This window comes from Rhodamnia argentea, chromosome 1 (genome assembly GCF_020921035.1).
Source record: "Rhodamnia argentea isolate NSW1041297 chromosome 1, ASM2092103v1, whole genome shotgun sequence".
Taxonomy (NCBI): domain Eukaryota; kingdom Viridiplantae; phylum Streptophyta; class Magnoliopsida; order Myrtales; family Myrtaceae; genus Rhodamnia; species Rhodamnia argentea.
The window spans coordinates 543947-568521 of record NC_063150.1 but is presented as its reverse complement, the minus strand read 5'-3'; the positions used below and the strand labels follow the sequence as shown (position 1 = coordinate 568521).

Sequence of the window (24575 nt, the reverse complement as noted above, 5' to 3'; positions counted from 1 at the left end):
GATGGCCTCACCTGGGGTTGTGATGGCCTCACCTAGATTCGAACAAGGGTGTTGCTGCCCTCACGCGATGGCTGACTTGGATGCATAAGGTTTTATGTAGCATGGTCGGTGTTGACGTAAAAACTTCTCAATAATAATTTAATATTTTTCTTGAGTTTTTTTATTTTATTTTGTCTTTTATTTTCCCTATTTTTTTTTTTAATTTCCTTCTCTTTTCCTTCTTTCCTTTTTCTTTATTGTGGCTAGAGAAAGTTGCCGGGCCCTTGGCCAGATTTGGGCAAGGTAGCCTAGCCTAGTGGCTAGCAAGGGCTTCCGATCCTCACCGATCACAATTGAAAGAAAAAAATAAAATAAGGAAAATAGAAGAAAATAAAAAAAAAGGAAAAGGAAAATGAAAAAAGTAAAATTTGAAAAAAAATTATCCACGTCGGCGCTCGGTGTACCACGTAGATCGGCCAGCATCCACATTAGCAATTTTTGTCCAAGGCTAAATGGATTCTATTGGCAAAATGTAAAAGTGTTTATAATTCAATTGGTACAATTAAAAGGTTTATAACTGAATCGGAAAAATAAAAATACATTTAGGACTTTAAAATTGTCCCGCTTTTGATATGTTTACCAAAAAGTGTTGATTTCATGTAATATATATTTCAACTATTAAAGAAAAGAGATTCGAGCTAACAATACCAATCAAATATATATATTTTGAATAAGTATCCGCATGAAGTTTCTGCAGCACGAGTACTTTTTGTTTGAATGATTCGATGAGCGAACAAGAAACTCGGTTTAAACCAAATAAGTAGTGAAATCAGAAAATCGAGCATTCAAGAAATGAATAGAAATCCTCAAGCCTATCATTTTCTCTAGTCACCAGTTAATTAGATGGGTAAATTTCTTGAACATCACATCTAATTTAGTGAAATTCGATGGATACTTCTAACTTTTTAGGGTTCATTCTACGAAAAACCTCAAACTAATACATCTGTAATAAATATACTCCAAATAAATTTTTTGACCATCAAAAACTCCAAATCGGTATATATGTTATACTGTACCCTCGGTTAATTCCCATTAGATTTCACCGTCAAATTACTGAGTTGGATAACAAGTGGCAATTGACAAGTGTACAAGTATGAGATTTTTATGCTCTATTTGTTGTAGGTGTACCGGTTTAAGACTTTTCGTAATAGTAATTGTATTTAATGGAAATTAATAAAGGGTAAATTTGTCACAAGTGTACTAGTGTGGTAGTTTTTGTGGTAAAAAAAATAGTTTGGGTGTCATAGGTGTATTAGTTTGAGATTCTTGGTAGTCAAAAAATTAGTTAGGCGTAAACTTGTTACAACCGTACCAATTTGAGATTTTTGGTGGTATTTACCTTTCTTCCTAATGTGAGGGATGAGCATAAATTTTTCTTAATTGGATAATATGAATTATAAGCACAAATACTACTTCAACAAAAATTAGTTCATTTTGAATTTATATAAAAGTTTTTAAATTTTCATTACGTGACAACCATTTTGGGCAGGTAACTCTCGGCCATTGGATACCACATTAATTTCGGACCAGGAATATCTAAGGGAAAATTCGGAATGGTATAAAAAATGGCTTATGAAAGTCTAACGCGGGTGCCAAAAAACTTATTTCTAAGTATATACATTCAAATAACAAGACAGCCGAGAATATGAATTGTACTAATCAATGGCGGAAGCGTGGAATTTGACCGTGGAAAAGTAAATCAACCAAATATTGGAATTTTGTGCTTTTAGAGAAGGTCTTTCATGTACCTAATAAATGCCTCACACGGCACGCACTTTACACGTGACACAGATACATATCTGTATCTATAAATTTGACCGTGTCTCAAGAGAGAGTCGCTCATTCAAGGGTTCTCTAGTTTAGGCCTTTGAGGTTTCTGAGTTCACGTCTGTTACAGTGAACTCTATCATAAGTTCGCACATTCCCTACAATTTGTCCATCTATTGTATGCTTCCATCCATTTGTTTTTATTGTAATAGGCACTAAGAAGGTATGCGAATTCACCTCCACAATTGCGATGTTGATTGGAAATTTGCATGATTTCGAGAAGATCAAGTGCAGCATAATCGTCCGAAGAATTTTTCCCTTGCTATTTTTTGGTTACTAGTTCTCTTTAGCCTTTCATTTTTAAGCACGATGGTAAATTAGATCTATGCACAAAAGTATATAATATTTGCCACGTTTATAAGTGATCTCCTGTTGAAATTTAATTTATTTTAATCCTTATGGATTTAAATTAGATCGAGCAAAAGTTCACGCAACCATTTTAAACCCTATTCAACCCCTCTGTTTCTACTGTTGTAGAAATTGGAGATTTCCTTTGCTTAATTTGCAGGATGGAACATCAAAAGTGGAAATTACCGGTTGCATTGAAGATCCGGAAAGCTTACAGACGCATCAATGGTCTTGTTGGTGCTTATAATTATTACTGCCATGTGGACCTCATTAAGGTAATTAAGCAATGATAAGTTGGCTTAATTCTCTCTCTGTTTATTTATTTATTTATTTTGCGATGGTTGCTATTGATCTTTTTCTTTATATGTTCAGTGCATTTATTGAGAAAATCCTATATGGATTTACATTATACAACTTAAGCACACGCTCTAATTAGAGGAGTCAACGTGGTTTTATAATTGATTTTACAGCATAGACTTTTTAAAAAGAATGAATTCTACTTCTAGTTTTTGTTTTGATATTTTGCAACATTTTTCCATAATTGGTTTGGTTTTCAATTTTTCTTGTTCTTATTGAAAATCATATTGCACGAGAAAACTAAACAATTTATGGATTCTTTCTAGCCAAGAAAAGAAAAATTTGTCTTTTTAGATTTGATTACATTCTTCTCATAGTTAGTATAGACAACGAGGCAGCCTTTTCAAGAATATGCATTTTTAAAATAAAATTTATACCCATTTTGTCAAGTACAAAAAGGGAGATACAACGCAAATATAGCTTTTTTTAAGGAATGAAAGACTCCAAAGTCGGTGAAGGTGGGATTAACTTACTTACCAAATCATAGGAGTTATCCATCGCATTAATTAATTTCCAATTTTGGAACGATAGATAGTCCTGTCTTTTCAACTTCGAGTTGCCATATTTACAGGTTAGTTTTAGCTGTCTCGCACAATTATTGATCATACTCACTTACCATATGGACTTCTCTTGCCTTTTATATCTTTTGGTATTATCCGAATTAAACTCGTCCAACACTGTCTAATATAGCTCAATTACTTACTAACTCACTTTAGTCTCCTATTTAAAAACATTATGGCTTGTCAAGTTTCCTGCATATATGTTGGGAGGATTAACACCTTATAAATGCCCTTCTAACTCATATGCTTTTTCATCCTTAAAAAATTTGGCTTATGCTTTTGTGATGCTGTAGAGTTTCTTCATATTCTCGTGGATTCTTCAATATAGAAGTTCGAGTGGGTCCGGTTACTTTCGAGTCTAGTGTTTATGGATAATGAGATGTCCTATGTCCATGGAGGTGGAATACCACCTCCATCTGGTTGGTCCACTGGGTTTACTCAAACTAATGACCCGTCTGATGATATTCCTGAACAACAATCGAGTTCGACGTTACCCCTATTGGTTCCTGCTCCTAATTTCGTCCCTGAGCCCTGCATTCTTGGGCAGGGTGGAGGGGAAACTGACAGTAGCCAGTTTGGCCCTGACATTAGCCATGACCTGTTTAGGAATCTCGGCCTTCGAGGCGCCCATTCGAAAATTCTGACCTGTCCCGACAATGGCATTAACTTCGATGGTGATTCGGGCATTCTGGGTGGCGGTTGTGAGCCATTCTTTTCTGATGAGGACAAGGAGCCCGACTTGTATGGCATATACGTGGATATGGATAGACTTAATAGCTCGTCTGCTGCGCCACCTTTGTTTCAGGTGGGAGAACCATCCTCTGTGGCTGTTGCTGTTCTGCCTTCTCCTCTTCCTCCTCCTTCTGCTGTTGCTGCGCCGTTAGTTGCAGCTACAGGACCGGCATTGGGGCATGGGTCGGGTTATGCTGAGAGTTCAGCTGGCGAGAGGCCCAGGATGAGGCACCAACACAGTCAGTCCGTGGATGGGTCGACGATTATCAACCCCCAAATGCTCGCTTCGAGCCCTGAGGGGCCCTCAAGAGTGGAGAGAAAGAAGGCTCTTTCTGCTGCTCAGCTAACCGAGTTGGCCTTGGTCGACTCGAGGCGTGCCAAGAGGTAGTTCTCTCTTTTGAAACCTGTAGCTGTATTAGATACTGTTCGTACATGCTCCAACTAATATTTTCATGTGGTTTCACTTCGTTATAATGTAATAAAAATAGTTTTCTATAGGTTGTTGTATGATATCTTCAGAAATTAAGGTAATGTCTTTGGTGATCTTAGGATCTTGTTGAACAGGCAGTCGGCTACGAGGTCGAAGGAGCGAAAGTTGCGTTGCACTGCGGAGCTCGAAAGAAAGGTGCAAACCTTGCAGACACAGGCCACAGCACTAACTTCTCAATTGGCCCTCTTGCAGGTACACTCCGGTCAACTTAGTTTATTGCTATACTTTTAACTATAGATAATTGATGGTAGCAACATCGTAATGCTTGCTCCTCTAATTTGTTCCGTTACCTTATTCTTTTATTTAGAAAGAGACAACTGGTCTGAACACCGAAAACCATGAGCTCAAGTATCGGCTGCAGACTATGGAGCAACGGGTTCAATTACAAGATGGTAAGCGTGGCTGTGTAATGCCTCAACTTTAAACGGCCCTTTATGATGCTTAGAGCACCGTTGGATTTCTTACAAGATGTTTACTACTTCCAGTGGAACTTTTCCTCCCACTATGTACCTAACTTGATATTGTATGTTCGCATTGTTTCCTTGACAGCATTGAACAACGTGCTGGAGGACGAGATCAAACATATGAAGGTGCTGACTGGCCAGGTCATGCCCAACGGTGCACCAGCCATGGTGCCTTTAGCTCCTTTCGCACCGCGCCCTATGTTTTATCCTCGTAACAACAGTGACCTGCGCCCTCTTATCGCTGCGCAGCAGCTCCAGCAGCTGCAGATTCAACCGCCAGAGCCGCAACATCCCTTTCAGGTTCAGCATCAGCAGCTACCTCTTCAACTGCAGCTGCCACAGCTGCAACAACCAACTGGAGATTTCAGCTGTAGAGGACCTGTGCACTTGGCGATCCAGGGTGATAACCATGCTGCGGATAATTCTTCTACTATGAGGAACTGAGCAAAAGCCCATGGCGCCATAGCACATTCAACGGCTTGATATTTTTCTATGTCGTTATTCCTGGATATTATCGTACTTTCCATTCAGACATTGCTGTGTTTTCTTCGGATGTTGTCGTCCTTTTAATTGGACATTTCTCCTGCCATTTCTAGCTCCCCATTATCGATACTATCATACTTTCTATTGGTTATCAGATTCATTATCGATTTGGTTCAAAGTCGGAACTTTCCTAGGATCTGTATGATGTTATTTCCCTATATTATCTTGCTTTCTATTTGTTAAGAATTGATCCATTTACTAGAAAAATCCAGAAAAATCCTAAAATATCTAGTCCTCATACGGCAGAGGAGTAGTATAGAATAGTCTAGAGTGTGTAGAAAAATCTTGATTGACAAGTCAAAGTGTACATAGTTAGCAATAAAGACACGTGGGCCATGTATTCACCATATGTTGATTGTAATGGCGGTGGAATTTGCCTATAAATAGGCTTGTTAGTGCTCTTGTAAGTAGAGAAGAAAAAGTGAAAAGAACTAGTCAAACACCCAAAACCCTTGTAGTTATTTTCCACTCAATAAAAAGTGTTTCCTTGTCTACTAATCTTGTCTCCTTGCCGTGAATAGCCAAAACAATACACCCTCACCAAATATCAATTCACGCTTCCCCAAAAACTAACAGTGGTATCAGAGCCACGTTCGGTTGGTTTTGGACGTTTGTCCTAATCACCCTCATCTAAAATCACCCCATGGCCAACGTTGCGTCATCCTCATTTCCAATTCCCATTTTTGATGGGAACAACTACGACTCTTGGAACATCAAAATGACTACGTTTCTGATGGCCCAAGATTTATGGGACATCGTGGAGAAAGGCTACGAGGTTCCGCAAGAAGGTGCAACAATTCCGAAGGATCAACTACAAAAGGATGCAAGGGCGTTATGCATTATTCAACAAGCGCTCTCGGAAACAGTTTTTCCAAGAATAATTGGAGCAAATACGGCAAAGAAAGCTTGGGAGATACTACAAGAAGAATATCAAGGATCAGATAAGGTACGCACTATTCGGCTTCGGACTCTAAGGAGAGATTTTGAGAATTCTAAAATGAAAGTAAATGAGACCGTTCAAGAATACTGTGGAAAACTAAAGGAACTAGTTAATCAAATGAGAGCTTATGGAGATGGAATTACTGATCGGAGGGTCGTAGAGAAAATATTAGTTTCACTTACCCAAAAATACAATCCGATTGTCACGACGATAGAAGCAACTAAGGACTTGTCGACCCTTTCAATAAGTGAATTGATTGGCTCTCTAGAGGCACATGAGAAAAGACTGATGGCACAAGATGAAGATTCAGTTGAAAGTGCCTTTCAATCCAAAATAAACATACGGTCTCATCAATTTAAAAATGGTGGAAAAAGCTCGTGGAAAAATAAAAGAGGGGGAGAAATTTCACAAAAGGAGAAACATCCACCATGTGGTATTTGCAAGAAAAATAATCATTTGGAGAAAGATTGTTGGTTTAAAAATAAACCACAATGCCGATTTTGTAAAAGATATGGCCACGTAGAAAAAGTTTGTCGCTTGAAAATAAATTCTCGTGCTAACTATGTTGAAGAAAAGGAAAGAAGAGACAACACATTTTATGCTGGCCAAGCGACAAATGACAAGAAAAATGATATGTGGTATATCGATAGTGGGTGTAGCAATCATATGACGGGGGATGAATCTATATTCACCAATATTGATACATCGGTGAAAAACCAAATAAAATTGGGCAACGGCGTGTTAGTCGATGCGAAAGGAAAAGGCACTATCGCCGTTGAAACAAATAAAGGCCCAAAATATATTCATGATGTATATCCGGTGCCTAGTCTTGCACAAAATTTACTTAGCGTGGGCCAAATGATACAATGTGGGTATTCTCTATACTTTAATGGAGATGCCTGCGTTATCTACGACAAATATAAAAATATTATTGCCTCTGTTAAGATGGAAAATAGAAATTTTCCTATTCGATGGAACTATGTTAGAGATATGGCCATGAAAGCTCAACTTGATGAATCATGGCTATGGCATCGAAGATTTGGCCACTTCAACTTTGCTGGGTTGAAAATTCTCCATCAGAAAAATATGATGAGAGATTTTCCAGCAATATCGAAAATTTCAGATGTTTGTGAAGGCTGTCTTCTTGGAAAACAACAAAGGCAATCATTTTCATCTAGAGGCGTATGGAGAGCTAAAAAGCCATTGGAACTAGTCCATACGGACGTTTGTGGTCCAATGAGAACTCCTACAGCCAGTCAAAATAAATATTTTATCCTATTCATTGACGACTATACAAGAATGACGTGGGTCTCTTTTCTTCGAGAAAGATCCGAGGTTTTCTCTATCTTTAGGAAATTCAAGAACCACGTCGAAAATCAAAGTAGTCGCAAGATCAAAGTCCTAAGGAGCGACAGAGGCACGGAATATAACTCAAGGGAGTTCAACAAGTTACGTGAAGATGAAGGAGTTCATCGTCAACTAACTGTTGGCTATGCACCGGAGCAAAATGGAGTAGCAGAAAGAAAGAATAGAACTGTCATGGAGATGGCAAGGTCTATGCTAAAGGAAAAAGGCCTTCCAAACTCGTTACGGGCGTAAGCAGTCTATCTTGCGGTATACATCTTAAATAGATGTCCAACTAGAGCTATTCAAAACAAAACTCCAGTTGAAGCATGGAGCGGACGGAAGCCTTCAGCAAAACATCTTAAAGTGTTTGGATGCATATGCTACGTCCACATCCCTGCTCAAAAAAGGAGCAAGCTAGATGAAAAGACTGAAAAGGGAATATTCCTCGGCTACGGTGACCAATCAAAAGGGTATCGCGTCTACAACCTAAGAACTAAGAAACTCATGATAAGCCGAGACGTCAAGTTTGACGAGAATTCTGCTTGGAATTGGGAGAACGAGAAGATCGAAAAGAAGTATGTCACCCTGCCCGACATACCACCTGTTCGTGAGGAATCAATAGCACAAGAAGAAGGTGAAGCATCAGACTCCACTACTCATGGCGTAACACCCCCATCCTCTCCGAGAGCAACGGAAGGAGAATCTACTCCAGAGTCTCCAATACTAAGGGTAAAAACCCTTAGAAAAATCTATGACACATGTAACTTTGCTGCCTTAGAACCAGAAAACTATGAAGAGGCATCCAAAGAAGAAGTTTGGATAAAAGCCATGGAAGAAGAGATCAAAATGATCGAGAAAAACAAAACTTGGGAGCTCGTCGATCGCCCCGAAGACAAAGAAATCATTGGCGTCAAGTGGGTCTACAAGACGAAGCTCATTACGGATGGATCAATCCAGAAGCATAAGGCAAGGCTCGTGGCGAAAGGATTTTTGCAACAACCAGGTATCGACTATACTGAAACTTTCGCTCCTGTTGCTCGTCTTGATACTATTCGTGCTCTTATCGCACTAGCAGCACAAAAAGAATGGAAGATCCATCAATTAGATGTGAAATCAGCATTCCTAAATGGATATCTTCAAGAAGAGATTTATGTGGAGCAACCACAAGGCTTTGTCGTTAAAGACCAAGAAGAAAAAGTTTTGAAGCTCAAAAAGGCCCTCTACGGGTTAAAGCAAGCACCACGAGCGTGGTATAGCAGAATCGATGAATATTTTACCAAGCAAGGATTCAGGAGGAGCATGAGCGAACCAACTCTCTACATCAAGACCCAAGGTAAGTCCGACACTCTCATCGTCTCTCTATATGTAGATGATCTCATATACACAGGAAATAATGAAAAAATGATTCAAGAATTCAAAGAAGAAATGATGAAGACTTTCGAGATGACGGACTTGGGCTTGATGCACTACTTCCTCGGCATTGAAGTTGATCAAAATAAAGGGATTTTCATTTCACAAAAGAAATATGCGGAGAACCTCCCGGAAGAAATTTAAGATGGATTATTGCAAAGCGCTTACAACACCGCTCGTAACAAATGAAAAACTATTAAAGGAAGACGGAGCAAAAAAGGCTGATGCCTCACTCTATAGAAGTCTAATTGGCGGTCTATTGTATCTCACTGCCACACGACCGGACATCATGTACGCAACGAGTCTACTATCACGGTTCATGCGGGATCCAAGTCAGATTCACTTTAGAGCTGCCAAAAGAATTCTAAGATACTTACGAGGAACTACAGATTATGGCATTTGGTATCAGTCAAATGCAACAACTAAGCTCATAGGATACACCGATAGCGATTGGGCTGGATCACCTGATGATAGAAGGAGCACTACTGGCTATGCATTTACATTGGGCTTTGGAATATTTTCATGGGCATCCAAAAAACAAGACTACGTGGCACAGTCTACTACAGAAGCTGAATACGTCGCCGCTGCTACGACTACCAGTCAAGCAATATGGATTCGAAGAATTCTAGAAGACATTGGAGAAAAACAGACGGAATCAACTCCAATATTGTGTGACAATAAGTCTGCGATTGCTATGTCCAAGAATCCTGTCTTCCATGGAAGAACCAAACATATTGACGTCAAATATCACTTCATACGAGAAGTGCAAAATAACGGAGAAATCGAGATCAAATATTGTAAGACCGAAGATCAAGTTGCAGACATATTTACTAAAGCACTACCGCCAGCAAGGTTCGAGGCCTTGCGAAGTATGCTTGGAGTATCAAGTAAATGGATCAAGAAGGAGTGTTAAGAATTGATCCATTTACTAGAAAAATCCAGAAAAATCCTAAAATATCTAGTCCTCATACGGCGGAGGAGTAGTATAGAATAGTCTAGAGTGTGTAGAAAAATCTTGATTGACAAGTCAAAGTGTACATGGTTAGCAATAAAAGACACGTGGGCCATGTATTCACCAAATGTTGATTGTAATGGCGGTGGAATTTGCCTATAAATAGGCTTGTTAGTGCTCTTGTAAGTAGAGAAGAAAAAGTGAAAAGAACTAGTCAAACACCCAAAACCCTTGTAGTTATTTTCCACTCAATAAAAAGTGTTTCCTTGTCTACTAATCTTGTCTCCTTGCCGTGAATAGCCAAAACAATACACCCTCACCAAATATCAATTCACGCTTCCCCAAAAACTAACACTATTTGACATTGTTCTCTGTTGTCATTTCAATTACTATCATACTCTCATTTGGACATTTCTTCTGCCATTTCTAGTTTTTTCCGTCTCTGGGAACTCCTTTTCCGTAATTCCATAATTTAGAACCATCAATCTGCCGTTTTACATTGTTTTGGTTGTCTAATTTGTTATCGTCGTGGACTAAAATTGAAATTGTTACTGTCGTGGACATGCCTAATAACGTCCCAATTGTATGGTTGTTTTTACCAACGTTTGGTAGTGAATGAAATTATCTCTTTTCCTCCACAGTTGATCACACCGATCAATGCTTGTCAAGTTATTACGTTTTTGTCTTGTAAGACATGGTTCCTTTAAATTCCTCTTCATTCTGCAAATGCTTTGGTGGTTGCTGAAGTTGTGTTGCGGTGCGAATAACTTCCTGTATCAAATTGCTAACCGAGTTGTACGTCCATAAGATAGTTTTGTTACTTTTCATTTTGAAAAGTTACAGCTAAACATGTGGCAAAACTAATAATCACTGCTTTGAGGAAACTTTCTGTTATTCTACAGAAGTATAAGTATTTACTTTGCTGGTTACAACATAGAGAAGGCGGAAGGTTCAACCAAAGATCTCGCCTAACGGGAATGGCTTCTTTTACCCGAGTACCGCCACTCTTGCGATGCGGATGCTTGGGAACTTTGCTTCTCCATTTCCAAGCAGCATAATTCCTCTTCGGACATTCGTTCGATTATCTTGAGCATACAAACCTACTTCCAATTATGCTTTGGAACTTCCTATATGAAGTGTCTTGTGTCTACTGATAATTTTGAAAAATCACTTATTACCTCGACAATTTACTTTTTTTTTTAATCGAATCTCGACAATTTACTCAACAAAGTGGCAAAATGACAGATCACCGATTCTATAGGAACGATTAGAGAGAGCTACTTGTCAATGTAAATTTTATTACAACTAACAATCCTACATGGTAACTTAATAATAATGCTGAAACTTACTGACTTCTACTTGTGATACACTAACACTCATTTTAACAGATCGAGACAATAACGGACTTTGGCTTCGCCGGAAATTGTCCAGAATTTGACACTAACACTCATGTACTGCGTCTATTGATAATCAGAAAATTGCCGTAATTTCAAGAAGTACTGCCAAAAAGCGGAAAAGAAAACGTAAGGTTAAGGATTTGCAAAACAGTAACAATCTTCTCTACACGGTTTGGGGGAGGATGAAACACACTGCACGCCTGCTCAAAGTGGATGAATCTATACAAGGTAACAAGTGAGCAAATGATTAAGTAAATTTTACCTTGCGGTGTGTTGACACCAAAAATTAACTCAATCTAGGCATCGATATACGTGTGCCAGGCACATGATCGAAGAAGCTACGTGAGTAGCATCAAATGATGAACGATCACGTGTTCTACACATAAGCATTGTCGTTCACACACAAATTGGTCGGTGAGCACAAAAATGGACATGTGTTGAGTGATGATGGCATCCCGCAATGCCACATATTCGGTTGTTGAAGTACGACGATGGATGGTGAAGACCGCCATTGTGAACATGGGTGGGATAGCCCCATAACTTCGGGAGAAGGAGTGCCTCACAAAGGGGGTCGCAGTGACAAGGCCTGGGCAAGTCATCATTGAAATGTTATTTAAAACTTGAAAATCATCAAAACAACTAGGATCAAGAATACATATTTTAGAGGGAATAGGTTGCTGTTTGGAAAACCACTCACAGAGCAATGATCGACGATTATGAAATGGTTCATTCATGATGAAGACAATTGTTCAAAGACATGGGGAGAAAGTGATGGATATTCCGAGGATATAGGCACGATCAATGAGCATCACGGGGGTACAACTGCTCAAAATTGTCAAGGAGCATTTATCATGCCACTATTATAAATACCACCAGTCATCCAACATGAAGTCCCCTCAAACAAACCAAATGTTATTTTTCAATTATCTTTATCTTCCTATACTACACTTTAAATTCCCCTAACTCTAGCTTTTAGATTCTCGTAGTCAAATGATTGCGATCGATTGGTAGTCAAATGCACTCCATGAGACCGGGAGCGTTAGGCGGCTCTCAAACAACTTATGGAAGTACAGCCATATCCACCCCAGAAGCAACAATAGCGGGCGTCGAAAGGATCTGAATGTGCATTATGGAGAGAGGTTTGAGCATCGGTAAGAGACCTATAAAGGGCGGCTAGGACCATATGACATAAACCAATGTTTGGACCACAAAGGGAGAGCATAAGCCAAGTCAATGAACCCATGCGACACGATCGAAGAAGGATGGAAAACACATACGTGAGAGCCAGCAAAAGTGCATTGCAGTATGTTCTTCGGGGGTAATTTATCCTTCGAATTTTGCAAACTTGTCAATAAAAACTTTATAAGAGTGATCCGGACAAGATAGGTCATGAAAGTAAGGACAAGTATGCAAGTGAAGATCATCGAATTCTTCAAACTGGGGTAGGTCGGTAAGTCCCCATACATCCAGCAAGGTAATACTCATGGTCCCGTAGGGAGTAAAAACAATGTGATGAAGGGGACCAAAAGCAACAGAGGCTACCAATAAGACCGAATTCGACGGGGTCAAAAGATGGGCAGCAGAACCTTAAACTTGACTCGATCTTGGATTGATACCAACTTCGTCCCATTACACATTGTAATCGTAAATATCATCGGAAGAATCGCTCATCGAAAGCCGGAAAAGGGCTGAATCGATCATTAGGGTTAGACCAACCATGAGAACAAATAAAGCTTCGGTTGATTGGGAGCACCTCTGTATAATGTCGAGGCTGAAGTCTAGAATGAAATTATAAGGTATTCACCATAGACGGAGCATGAAGGCATATATAGAGAGACCGTCAGAGATAACCGACTCGGCGCATTACCTAAAAAACCGAAGATGTGAAAGGTGCAGCTAGTGGGGATCGCCAGAGGTTAGAGAAAGGAATACAAATTCGAAAGATGATACAATCCCGCCAGAAGGCCAAAGAAATTTAAAAGGATCAATTCGTCCAAACATGGATGAATAAAATAAGGTCAATATACACATCAAGAAACATGAATCAACTTCATTTATGGGAGCTTTTTCCTTGGATGCACAGGACTGCTGACAGCTCTTTTGAAGGACAACATGTAACAATGTAGTCTCCTAATGTCGTGAAGGCATCGATCATTGACATGACGTTTTTCAGCCCTCCCTCTCGACAGGCGGTCGTAGTCGGTTTTCTTCAACTCTTTGAGAGAGATGACGCTTTGAGACAAAGCTTTCTCTATTAGAGGTGGCAAAATGGGTTTAGAATCCCCCTATCAAATTGGGTCAAGTTTTTATTGTTCAAGAGCTTTTGCGCATTTTCATTAATCCATGAACAGTTTGTGGTGGGTCATAAATGGATTCCTTAAGTTTTAAAAGTGGGTCATGTATAAGTTACTTAGGAACTTAATGGGTCGTAAATGGATTTTAAATTGATTATAAATGGGTTAGCTAAGAAAACTATACAAAAATTTAGCAATATATATAATATATATAAATGTATAATAAACAATTTTTCTTGAAATTGGATTTTAATATTGAACGGTTTTAACAATATATGTCGGGTCGGGTATGGGTCACTAGATTTGTATAACATGAAAATAGGTCAAAATGGGTTGAATGAATCAATATGGATCGGACTATATTAGACGCAACCCAACCCGACCCGGCCCACCTGTTTGACTCATCTAACCTCCACTTGAACTCTCTGGGCATGCTTAACTTCTCTCCGATGACGTACATCAATTAACTTCCGTTTGATCTTGGCCATTTGTTCTTCAAGAGATTTCTCTTCCTCACCAAGACTAGATATCTCACCTACCACAGTTTGTAAAATGGTCCGTTAGCCCTTACATGCTGACTAGCTTCTTCGATAAGGTGATCCGGGTGCGAATGGTCTTCGCCCGAAATGGTCAAAGAGATGAAAAAGTCGTGGTTACGACAGCAAGTCTCTACCTCAGCGGAGAGGGTGAAATCTTCAACTACAACTTGAAGTATATAAAGTTTTCTCTTTAAACATTTCCAAGATAGTGAAAGAAAAATCACCCCAAAAGAGTCTTTTGAATGACTGTTCGACCAAAAAACAAAAAAACTGATCGATCGCTTAAAAATGATCGATCGCTAGATTTGAATTTAAATATGATAAATCCCGTTTTCAAAAATTGAAAGTCTCGCTCTTGGAGGCCGCCACCCTCACCAACTTGTGGGAGAGTTCTAAAAACCGAAAATAAATAAGACACGAGATGCGTCCCCTTCTTCACCAAATTAAGAGCCTATTCAATATCACCGTGTTCGAGTCGCACCGTGCTATAAAACGTTGGGACTTACATGTTCTGTGATACCTATTTTGAAGCTGCAACTGCGTAGCTTTAGAAGTGCTGGGGCATTTGCCAAACAGTTTATAAGAGCGAACATTATTCGGACGATCACATGATATAAATTATGAAAATATCACGCAGGCATAGCAATCTCAAAGTGGTAAGTTTAGTCAATTCACGTCAATTCGCAATGATTCCATTTTATATGAATTATGGGTTTTTCCTTGTCAACTTGAAGCAGGAGCTAGGCCTTTGTTCTTTTGGATCGGTGAAAAGTAATTTTATGAATGTTTTGCGGAATTTGTCCCGCGGCGAAATATTTTCGCCAAAAGTAGTTCTTTGGCTTTTAAATTGAAGGAGCCTGGGTTTCACACCAACTTCGGACGAAAAACATCTAGGCCATTATAGAAATCAATAACTTTCTTTTAGAGAGAATCATACAAACACAAATCATACTGAAATTTAATCGACGCCAAGGCTTGGAAAGTACAATCCTTACAAGTGAACCAAACGTTGTTGAACCCTTTTGGAATTTAATCGACGAGAAAGTTTTACAACGCGATGATACCACATTGGAACTTAATCCACAACGCATCACCCAAGAGAGAAAGATACACCAAAATTTAATCGATGACGCGAATCTGAAATCTACATCTAAGGAAAATAAAGTGCGATACAAGAAAGCAAAGATAAAGACCAATTTGTTTGATTTATGCAGGGGAGGTGGGTCTCCAAAGAGTATGTTGTGGCTATTTAAAGCCTACAATCGACGGTTATCGCTCAAGGTTACAAAGGGAGATTTCAAACAGAGGTTACAAATAGAGGTTACAAAGAAAAGTTACAAAGAAAAGTTACAAAGTGGAGTTACAAATGGCTACATTGACAGTTTTTTCAACTTAACTACATTGACGATTTCTTCGACTCCAGTATTTTGATGGTTTCTTCTACTCCACCTTGTTGATGGTTACTTCTTCGCCGCTTGCATCCGACATTGTCGATTTCACATTTTGTAGATCCCTTCAAGTTGTTGATTCATCACGTTGTCAATAATTCTATTCATACATGACTTATTTCTACTCTCATCGACTAAATCTATCACATATTGATATTTACAACAAAATTGGTCATTTTACTACAAACAAATCCCCCTTCAAATGATTGAATGATTGATCGATTATTGGATTCTTTTAAATTAGATAATCAAGAGTCATCATGTGCCTCCTTGTCATCGGTAACTTTGATTTTTTCTTGCCGATTTTTGTCTTGGCAAGATTGGCCATAAGGCACATTTTATATAAAGTCTTCTTGTGGTCCTTTGTCTCCATCCTCAAGTAGTTGCTCATATTTAGACACTCTCATTGCCAATTGAAATAAATCAGCAAAATTTTGGCCTTCGAATTTTTCTCTAAGATTGGATTCAATCCAATGAAAGCTAAATTTGTGAACTCTCTCTCTCTGAGAGTGAAGTAAGGCATCTATTTCTAGCCCTACTAAAGCGAGCAACAAACCGATCGACCGACTCATTATCATATTGATAGATTCTAGCCAAATTAGCAATCGCTACTTCAAGTATCATTCTATAAAATTGAGAATAGAATTATCTCTCCATCTCAACCCAAGTATGGATAAAATTAAGACATTAATTTGCATACCAAGTAAAGGCAACTTATGATATAAATAAAGGGAACAACCTATGTCTTAGGATTCATTTGTTCCTGCCTCTCCACATTGGGTGATAAATCAACCAGCGTGTTCAACGATCAATTAATCATTTTTGCCAGTGAAAACAATGAAGTCGGGAATTTAGAATTTTCTTGGTCTATGTATAGTATAGCCTAATTAGGATGTGGCTTCCTATGTACTAGCTTGACATTCCTCTGTTGGCACCTAATTAATGTAATGCGAGTTTAGGCATTTGATCAAGATTTGCAAGTTGACACCTTTCCTACCCCTTAGATTCGGGGTAGATAGGTCAATAGACTTGACCTTTTTGCCCCCTAGGTTCGGGGTACATAGGATTTTCAAGCCTTTGTAGAATCCTCATTGGTGGTCAGATCACTTCGCCTAAATTATTTTTCCCGTTCAATTGATTAATAGTTAGATTAATGTACCTGGAAGTTGCAATATTAGGCAAATTACTTCGACCAACAAGTATCATTCCATAGGTTTGGGTCATACCAATAGTTATATCCCCTTGCAAATTACTTCCATGGATAAGTACCATCCCACGGGTCCGGATCGTACCACCGGTTTAAGCCCTTTGCAATTTACTTGTATCGACAGGTATAGTCCCATAGGTTTGGGTCGTCCCAACTATTTCAACCCTTTGCAAATTTGCTTCCATCGACAAGTACCATCCCACAAGTCCGGGTCGTACAAAAAATTTCAGCCCTTTGCAAAATTCCATAAGGTGCGAGAGTGGAAGGATTTGCCTACATCTGAATTCAATGGCTAGACGATCCTAGCCTGTGTATGACCTCATGGAAGGTGTTGACGATAATTGGTTTGACCATGTTGAAGAAGTTTTCCAAATCATATGGTTAGTCATTTGCTTTTGGTGTTCATCAAGAATTCTCCTCATAGTAGCCAACATCATAGGATTTGGTTCTAACTACATTCTCTCCTCATAGGTGAGTTGTCACAAGATGAGGAACATCTACTCCTTGCTCTTTTCCTTGCACCAACTGTGTAGTCAATGACTCGGAATGTTTCACTGTACCATTAACAGGTTGCGGTGACGAGTTGTTATCGCATGCATTGTCGGGATCCGATCGATTCCTCGTACGGACCATCGTATTTCCTCAAATCAGCCACACCGGTCTCACCAGGCGTGGCAAAAAGAATTTTTGCTAGAAGTTCTCCCGTGTTGAAATATCTTTTGCCAAAAATGGTTCTTAGGCTCTTCAATTGAAGGAGCTTAGGTTCTCCGTCAATTACGAACAGGAAATATCCAGGCAAGTATAGAAATCAACAACTTTCCTTTAGAGAGAATCATACAAACATCAAAACAATTAATTGAACATGTGGAGTACAAATTAATTAGGATACAATCATTAATGCGAGTTAGAAGATTGATAAAGTTAATCTAGTTAACTACTCCTGACGACTAACAATCAATCAAGAAATAAAAGCATAAATATAATTGCAAGCATTAGAATAATGAACAATAGATAGAGGCCTACGGGAGAAATGAAGCAAGAGCATTGGGTCCGAAGCAAGCCTCCACAGTCATAAGTTGAATGTGTACCATTGGAATAAAGATGTCGAAATGAAGCAAAAGCGGTGCAACTTTCATGGAGAATGTTGAATGAGTATCATTGAAAGAAATAGATGACCCGTAATCAACACCCGCAAAGGTATTTTCTATTTAAAGCGGGCACAAAAACTTGAGATCACTAAGAGAACTTGAGCCCGTTATCATATCAAACTAAACCTATATTTACTTAAAAGCTTAAACCGATAAGTTATGGGCCAATTAGAATATATTAATAACTCCGCACCACATCGATTATTCGATATGAGGCTTTTCTAATATAACTCGGTCGCCCTCATGTGTAAGCTCAATGTTAGGTCTATTCCTTGTAATTCAAGTACCTTTTTGTGCCGACATATCTCAACTTGAATCTCTATCAACACTCACCTTTATCCCTAGTGTTTTTCTCTAGACCGAACCATGAAGTTTTTTATTGAGCTCGTGTTACTTCATGACAACTCCCATCTTCAACCCTAGTATCTTTTGCCCGAACCATGAAGGCTGCCCTTGGAAACCGCATTGGCCATAAGATTCCTTTTTTGAGATTCAGATTGGGGGTGGAGCACCAATCAATCGGCGACTCTGCCACCATTTGTTGGGAGGGTGCAGTAGAAACCCAATACCTTCACTTGAAAAATTATCAATAGAGAGCCCAAATTGAGGAGCTCAAGTTTGAACTCGTCATCATATCTAGGGTGGTGTAAATATTTATATATTTCAACACTCCTCCTTACGTTTAGTCTGGTCTTTTGCCTAATATTAGGCGTAAAAATATTTATTATGGAGGTAAATAGGAGACTAGAAAGATTTGAACTCGGGACCTTTTGCTCTGATACCATGAAAGATTTTATGGGACCACAGCCAACCGTTCTAAAAGTTTAAGGCGATAGAAGAATGCGTGGTTTAATATTTATATATTTCAACAGTGAGAAAGATGTGTTTATGATTCATGGAGATGATGCCTCGTTAGTCGAGATGAATGCCAATGATGAGTAAAGAATAGATACACACCTGTGTACATGGTGATTTATTATGTGGTATATGCACATCATGATATTGGTACGGTTATTTTGTGTATACAAGTGTTAAACTAAATGTCAGCTCATGACATCTATTTTATTCATTGCATACATGACAACAATCATTTCCATAAAACATATGATTTACATCTCAAATGAACTCAATTAATATGTTTGGAAGGTATAAGTGAATACCCATTGTTAGGAGTAAGTTGATCATATTATTAATAAGAAATTGATGAGGAATTTTGTTATGGTTGATTAGTTTTTCAAACGGCTTTTCTATATGTGGTACGATATGTGAATTCTTGACACGTTTGTATACGCCCTCATAAAAAGATGTATATTAACATGTTTGATGGGGTTACAACTACTTGAATCATGTGGGATACGACGCTATATTCCTCAAGTGATCATATTTGATTATGAGTATGTAGAACAATAATAAATAAGGTTAATATGTATTGTACTCTTGTCAAATGAGTGATTGGCATTTTCTGAATTGTAGTGATTCACCAAAATATATGTGATATTACTTGTCAAATTGTTACTATGCTGTTGTGCTCTTGGGTCAAGTGATAAGGCGTTCTCCTATCTTAGATCTAGAGATGTCATTCCCCGAGATAAAGTTCAATCCAAAATATTTTATAGATATATCGAGCTCGGAATTTAGGAAATTTAGAAAGGATTGGATTAGAGTACATAGCAAGAGCACGGGAGTATCTACTGTACCTAGAGACTTGATTATGTACATCATTTGGGTATAAATTATTTATTAGTTTGAGGTTCTAATTGCATGAAACATTCAGAGCGCACTATAATATAGTCTCGGGAACCCCAGTCTAGCACTATAGGACCTTATTCGGCATATGTGGACGAGACGGTTTGCATGCGATCCTCTAATCCGGTCAAGTAAAGAAAAATGTAGAACTCTAATCGATTAAATTTATTGAACTCTAGGAATAATGAGGAGATATAGTACGGCTCCAACTACTTTTTAATTGGATAAAAAGTACTGTCAAAAGAGAGATACGAAGGCAGCAAGACGCGACTATAGGTGAATCTCTATATATACTACGGTTAAAGGAGAGATCACTTTTTGGTATCTCCTAGACTCGAACTACTTTTTAATTGTATAAAAGTCATATTAAAAGTCACCGGTACCGATTGTGTGTTTTCCATTGACAGAAGGACACTAGAAGTGCTAATATTTGTGTACAGCGCTCACTTTAATGTCAATATTTTTTTTGGATCACTTAATTACCATTTTTTTTTTGAAAAATAATTATTTCAGTGCACACTCCGATGAGCTTTGTTGGAAATCTGAAGTGGCATCTACATGGGTCGCCGGAGCTTCCAAGTCAGCAATAAAAAAAAAGCCGAAAGTTAAAAAAACTTAAAAAACTAAAAAACAAGTTAAAAAACTTAAAATATATATATTTGTTGCAAATATTGGTGGGCCCATGTGGACTGCCTTTTTTTTAAAAAAATTACATAATATGAAAAAATTAATAAAAAAATTAATTAGCACTAAAATGATCGTTTTTTTTGCTAGAATTGGCATTTAAATAATCATTTTTTATCCGATTTGGCACTAAAGTGATCGCCGTACACAAATATTGGCACTCCTAGTGTCCTTTGGCCATTTTCGAACCCTCCTTATATCCTTCCTTAGAATTATGATATTTTCCGCCATAATCTTTCATTTGCAATACTATATTCCAAAAGGAACAAATTTCTTTTCACAATTTTAAATCTAAATGTTTTCATGGAATGAGATTAAGCCGATGTTACTATAAAAGTCATAAAATGCTGAAACTGAAATATAAGATGCAATCGATGGTAAAGTAGGTTTAGTATCGTTCTAAACACAAGTTACTTGAAAGTAATTATTTAATACGACATTAGCTCGGATATGAGAAAACAGTATCGTTTGTTACGTTATTGTAGGCTGAATTATACTCTTAATAAGTACAATACAAATCAATAATACGCGTTTGTAAGTACAAGAATACGTGGTAGATACTTCACCTATATGGGCTTAGAAGTAGTGTGGCATGTTATGAAAATTATGGTTACTTTCTAGATAACTCATGAAAGAACAAGCACAAGGCCATAATAGTGCCGAATAAATTATAGAACTTCTGTTTGAAATAAAAGGTTAGTATGCGTGTGGTATATTTGATTCTATTGTTTAAAATAACAAATTTAAAGCTACAGGTAGGGATAAGAATGGTCTTGGTGGGTGGTTCCCACCCTAGAACCATGAACCATCCACTAAGGACCGGTTCCATAAAATAATAACTGGAAATCGTCCAATAGTCCCATGAACCTGCTATTGATATCTAAATTTTGACTAATTTTTTTTAGTCATTTTTTGCACAGAAAATGAGAACTATTTTTTAGTTCTTGTCAAAACTAATTAAATCATTTTTCATGTTTATTTTTATCATTCATACATTGCATTAGCATTCAATTGGATCGATGGCGCAAGATTGAACTTAATTTGACAGGTGATTTGGACTAGAACTCATCATGGATTTTCGGCAATTTAGGGGAATGTGTACTGAATTTCCTAAGGCAATTAAAGCTTATTTTTTAGTTTAATTCAGCCATCTAAATGTTTAATTTGGGAAATGGCTTAATTTAAACGCATATTGAATTGAAAAATTGCTCAATTGAGCCCAAAATTACATGTGAAATTCGGCAAGCTCAATTCATCGGTGTGGGCTAAATATTCTAATTTAAATTGAAGTCAAATTGATGTATTTTAGTCCTTTGGGGCTTGATTTGAGTCATGTTTTATGCCCAGGACTATCTTGCGAAAAATTAAGAAACACTTTAGGCCCCAAGCTTGCAACAATTTTCTCTATAAATAAGAAGCTTAGCCTAGGTTTTGTGGAGGCCACAAATAATTCACATTCGGCAGAATTTGAGAGGAGGTTTCGTCCAGAGAGTGGAGGAAGAGAAATCGTGGGGGCTGCATTCTTCAAAGATGGCGTCGCGGCCAATGAAGGGAAAACGGGAATGAAAAGGGGGTGCTCTCATGTTTAATTTCGCCTCTCCGTTAGTTTAGTTTCATGTCCATTAAATCGTACTGACAATCATGATTTGCGTTTCATCTTGCATGTCCTCATGGAACACACAAAAAATGGTCACTCATGGCACTTTGAGGGTGGGTGGTGGAAGAAATTTCACACAGAGAGAAGGGGGCCACAAAATTAATTTTTTTTCGGGGCTTCCATTCACATACAATTCGCGATTGGAGATAGACAGCCAGAGAGCAGGCAGGCTTGAACAAGAGAAAAGAAAAAGGTGAAGAGGGAGAGGGAGAGAGAAGTGGTCTTCTTCTTTGGACGTACGACTTGTGCGACTGCCGAACTCCTCCTTGACTGAGCCATCCAACAACGAAGCCTTGGCTTCGGCCAATCGGCACCAACGACGAAGCCCCGATTTAGCATGAGGAGCCTTGCCGATGACCATAAACGTGGAGCGAGTCAAATCTTGTCACAAGCAAACTCCAACCTCTGACTGGCCATACCTTTGGCCGTGATCAACTTCGGACGAGTAACACCACCCGCAAGCCCCGACGACGAAGCTATTCCCTACACCGAGAACTCCACGAGAGCCTAACTGTGATCCCTGATGAGAAGATGATATTTTGAGCTTTCCTTGCACTATTCGTCACGTTTGATCCTTTTGCAGGATTTCCTTTTAATTCAGCGAGCATCCTGTGACTAGTCGCAAGGAACCAGATTTTCAGCCGCTGTCCAGACAACTCTAGCATGCTTCCATGACCAGCTGCTTTCGCTCACTTCATCCAAGTGGTCTCCGGGAAAAATCATTGCATCACGGATTGTCACTATAATAGCTTTTGGATCCACTTGGTGCTATCAATGCCCGCGGTTCTACCACACTGACATCTCACAGAGACCTAGACAAATTCTTTGAGTTTCTCTAAGTGGTTTCTTTGCAGATTAATTAAAGTTGTTAAAATATATGTCTCGAGTTTGAGTTCGAACGAAATCCGACGATGTATTGTGTGGATGCTCCAGCACGTGAAAGAACGAAAAAAGGATTGACACATATATTTGCCGGTGGATATGTGTTCACGTGAAAGGATGAGAAAAGGGAAAAGTGCAATCTTTGACTTTGGCCAAATAATGAGGATATTTGGCCAAAGTGGACTCCTTGAAGATAACGACAATGAAAGAAATAAAGAAGAAGAAAAGATAAGATTTGCTTTCTTGTTGTTTGAAAAAGTTGCGTGCAGGAGTAAGAAAGTCCAAGTTTGAGATTTTGTTGACCCTATCTTCACGGTGGAAATCTGCACATTCTTTGGTGGTGGGTTTAATATAAAATGCTTATCAAGCTTGCTTTACAAATGACTTTTGAAAGAGAGTCCTAAAGAGCCATTCATTGAGTGCTTTGCAAGGGTTTCATTCGTGGGTTTTGTTCGTGGAATTACATCAAGAATTCAAGTGTCGAAGCCGATTAAATATTGAGGTTAGATTTGTGTTAATTCCTTTGCGAGAATATCGCTAGGAATTGAGGGCTAAACACTGTGTGCGTTATTGGATGTAATTGGGGTTTGGGAAACACTGAGAGTGTTTGAGTTACTCGAGTGTGATTCTGTAATCTCCGTGTATCGCTCGTTCTATAGTGGAATTCGTTGCTGCTCTCCCCGTGGACGTAGGACTCTACGACCGAACCACGTACATCTGGTGTCCGATTTATTTTCTTGTTCTGTCTATTTATTGTTCGATCGCTTGTTCCGCGCAACAAAAGTCTTTTACCAATCCTTGCCAAGCCAAGGAGTTCCGCCACATCGTCCCGCTGACCCAGGCAAGTTATTTGGGCACCGCATGACGAACTAACGATCGTGTGCTATCGAGTTCGTCCGAGAACCACCGTTGACCACCGAAAGCCGATTCTAGATCCACTCGATTGGAAGCTGGTTCGAACTTGGAAACCTAATCTTCAATTTAGGTGACGATTTCTATCTTGGAATATTCTGAAAAATCTTGTTGCCTAACTTATTATTTTGCATATATCTAATATTTTGCGGATAATCGTGCATACCTTAAAAGATGAAGGTAATATTCAAAATATTATCTTATAGATAATTATGCACATTAGCTCTTAAATATTTGATTTCCATGTTTGAAGTTTGTGTCTTATTTATGTTTATCTCATGTTTAGCTTCATGTGATTTAATTTGAAAATCAATAAATAAATATTACCCATAACGCATACTCCATAATTGTGCCTTGTCCATCGGAAAACATACATTAAAGGCGACATCTGACTTCAATCTCGAACTATGATTGTGCTTGTATGTGTGAATTATACATCAAATTATCAATCTCGATGAGCAGATTGATAATGCCTAAATAGAATTTCAAAGTTTGCTGTATGTATATAGGGCGGACGGTAATTCTATAATATTCACTTACTAGCCCTTACGGGAAATATTGTGAATAAAAATTGGGATTTCAAATTTAAAGGTGTTTTATGGATAATATTGTCTATTTTTATTCAAATTTTCACGTTCTTATAGTTCAATTA

General features: G+C 38.4%; 1 protein-coding gene across 1 annotated transcript; it reads left to right on the top strand.

Annotated features, from left to right (window-relative positions):
• The first annotated feature begins 1701 nt into the window (after positions 1-1701).
• On the top strand, positions 1702-5261 carry LOC115745251 (probable transcription factor PosF21). The gene is made up of 6 exons (XM_030680697.2): positions 1702-1733; positions 2375-2489; positions 3460-4247; positions 4413-4545; positions 4661-4745; positions 4903-5261. Exons 1-6 carry the CDS (start codon positions 1702-1704, stop codon positions 5259-5261), a joined length of 1512 nt encoding a protein of 503 aa, XP_030536557.2.
• The last annotated feature ends 19314 nt before the right edge of the window (positions 5262-24575 follow it).

What these genes read in the sequence shown, in the direction of transcription:
- LOC115745251 (XM_030680697.2), top strand. Translation starts at nt 1,702, where the DNA reads ATGGCGGAAGCGTGGAATTTGACCGTGGAAAA. An exon ending in GACTCGAGGCGTGCCAAGAG is followed by an intron (nt 4,248 to 4,412) that starts GTAGTTCTCTCT and finishes TGGTGATCTTAG; the next exon opens with GATCTTGTTGAACAGGCAGT. An exon ending in ACGGGTTCAATTACAAGATG is followed by an intron (nt 4,746 to 4,902) that starts GTAAGCGTGGCT and finishes TTTCCTTGACAG; the next exon opens with CATTGAACAACGTGCTGGAG.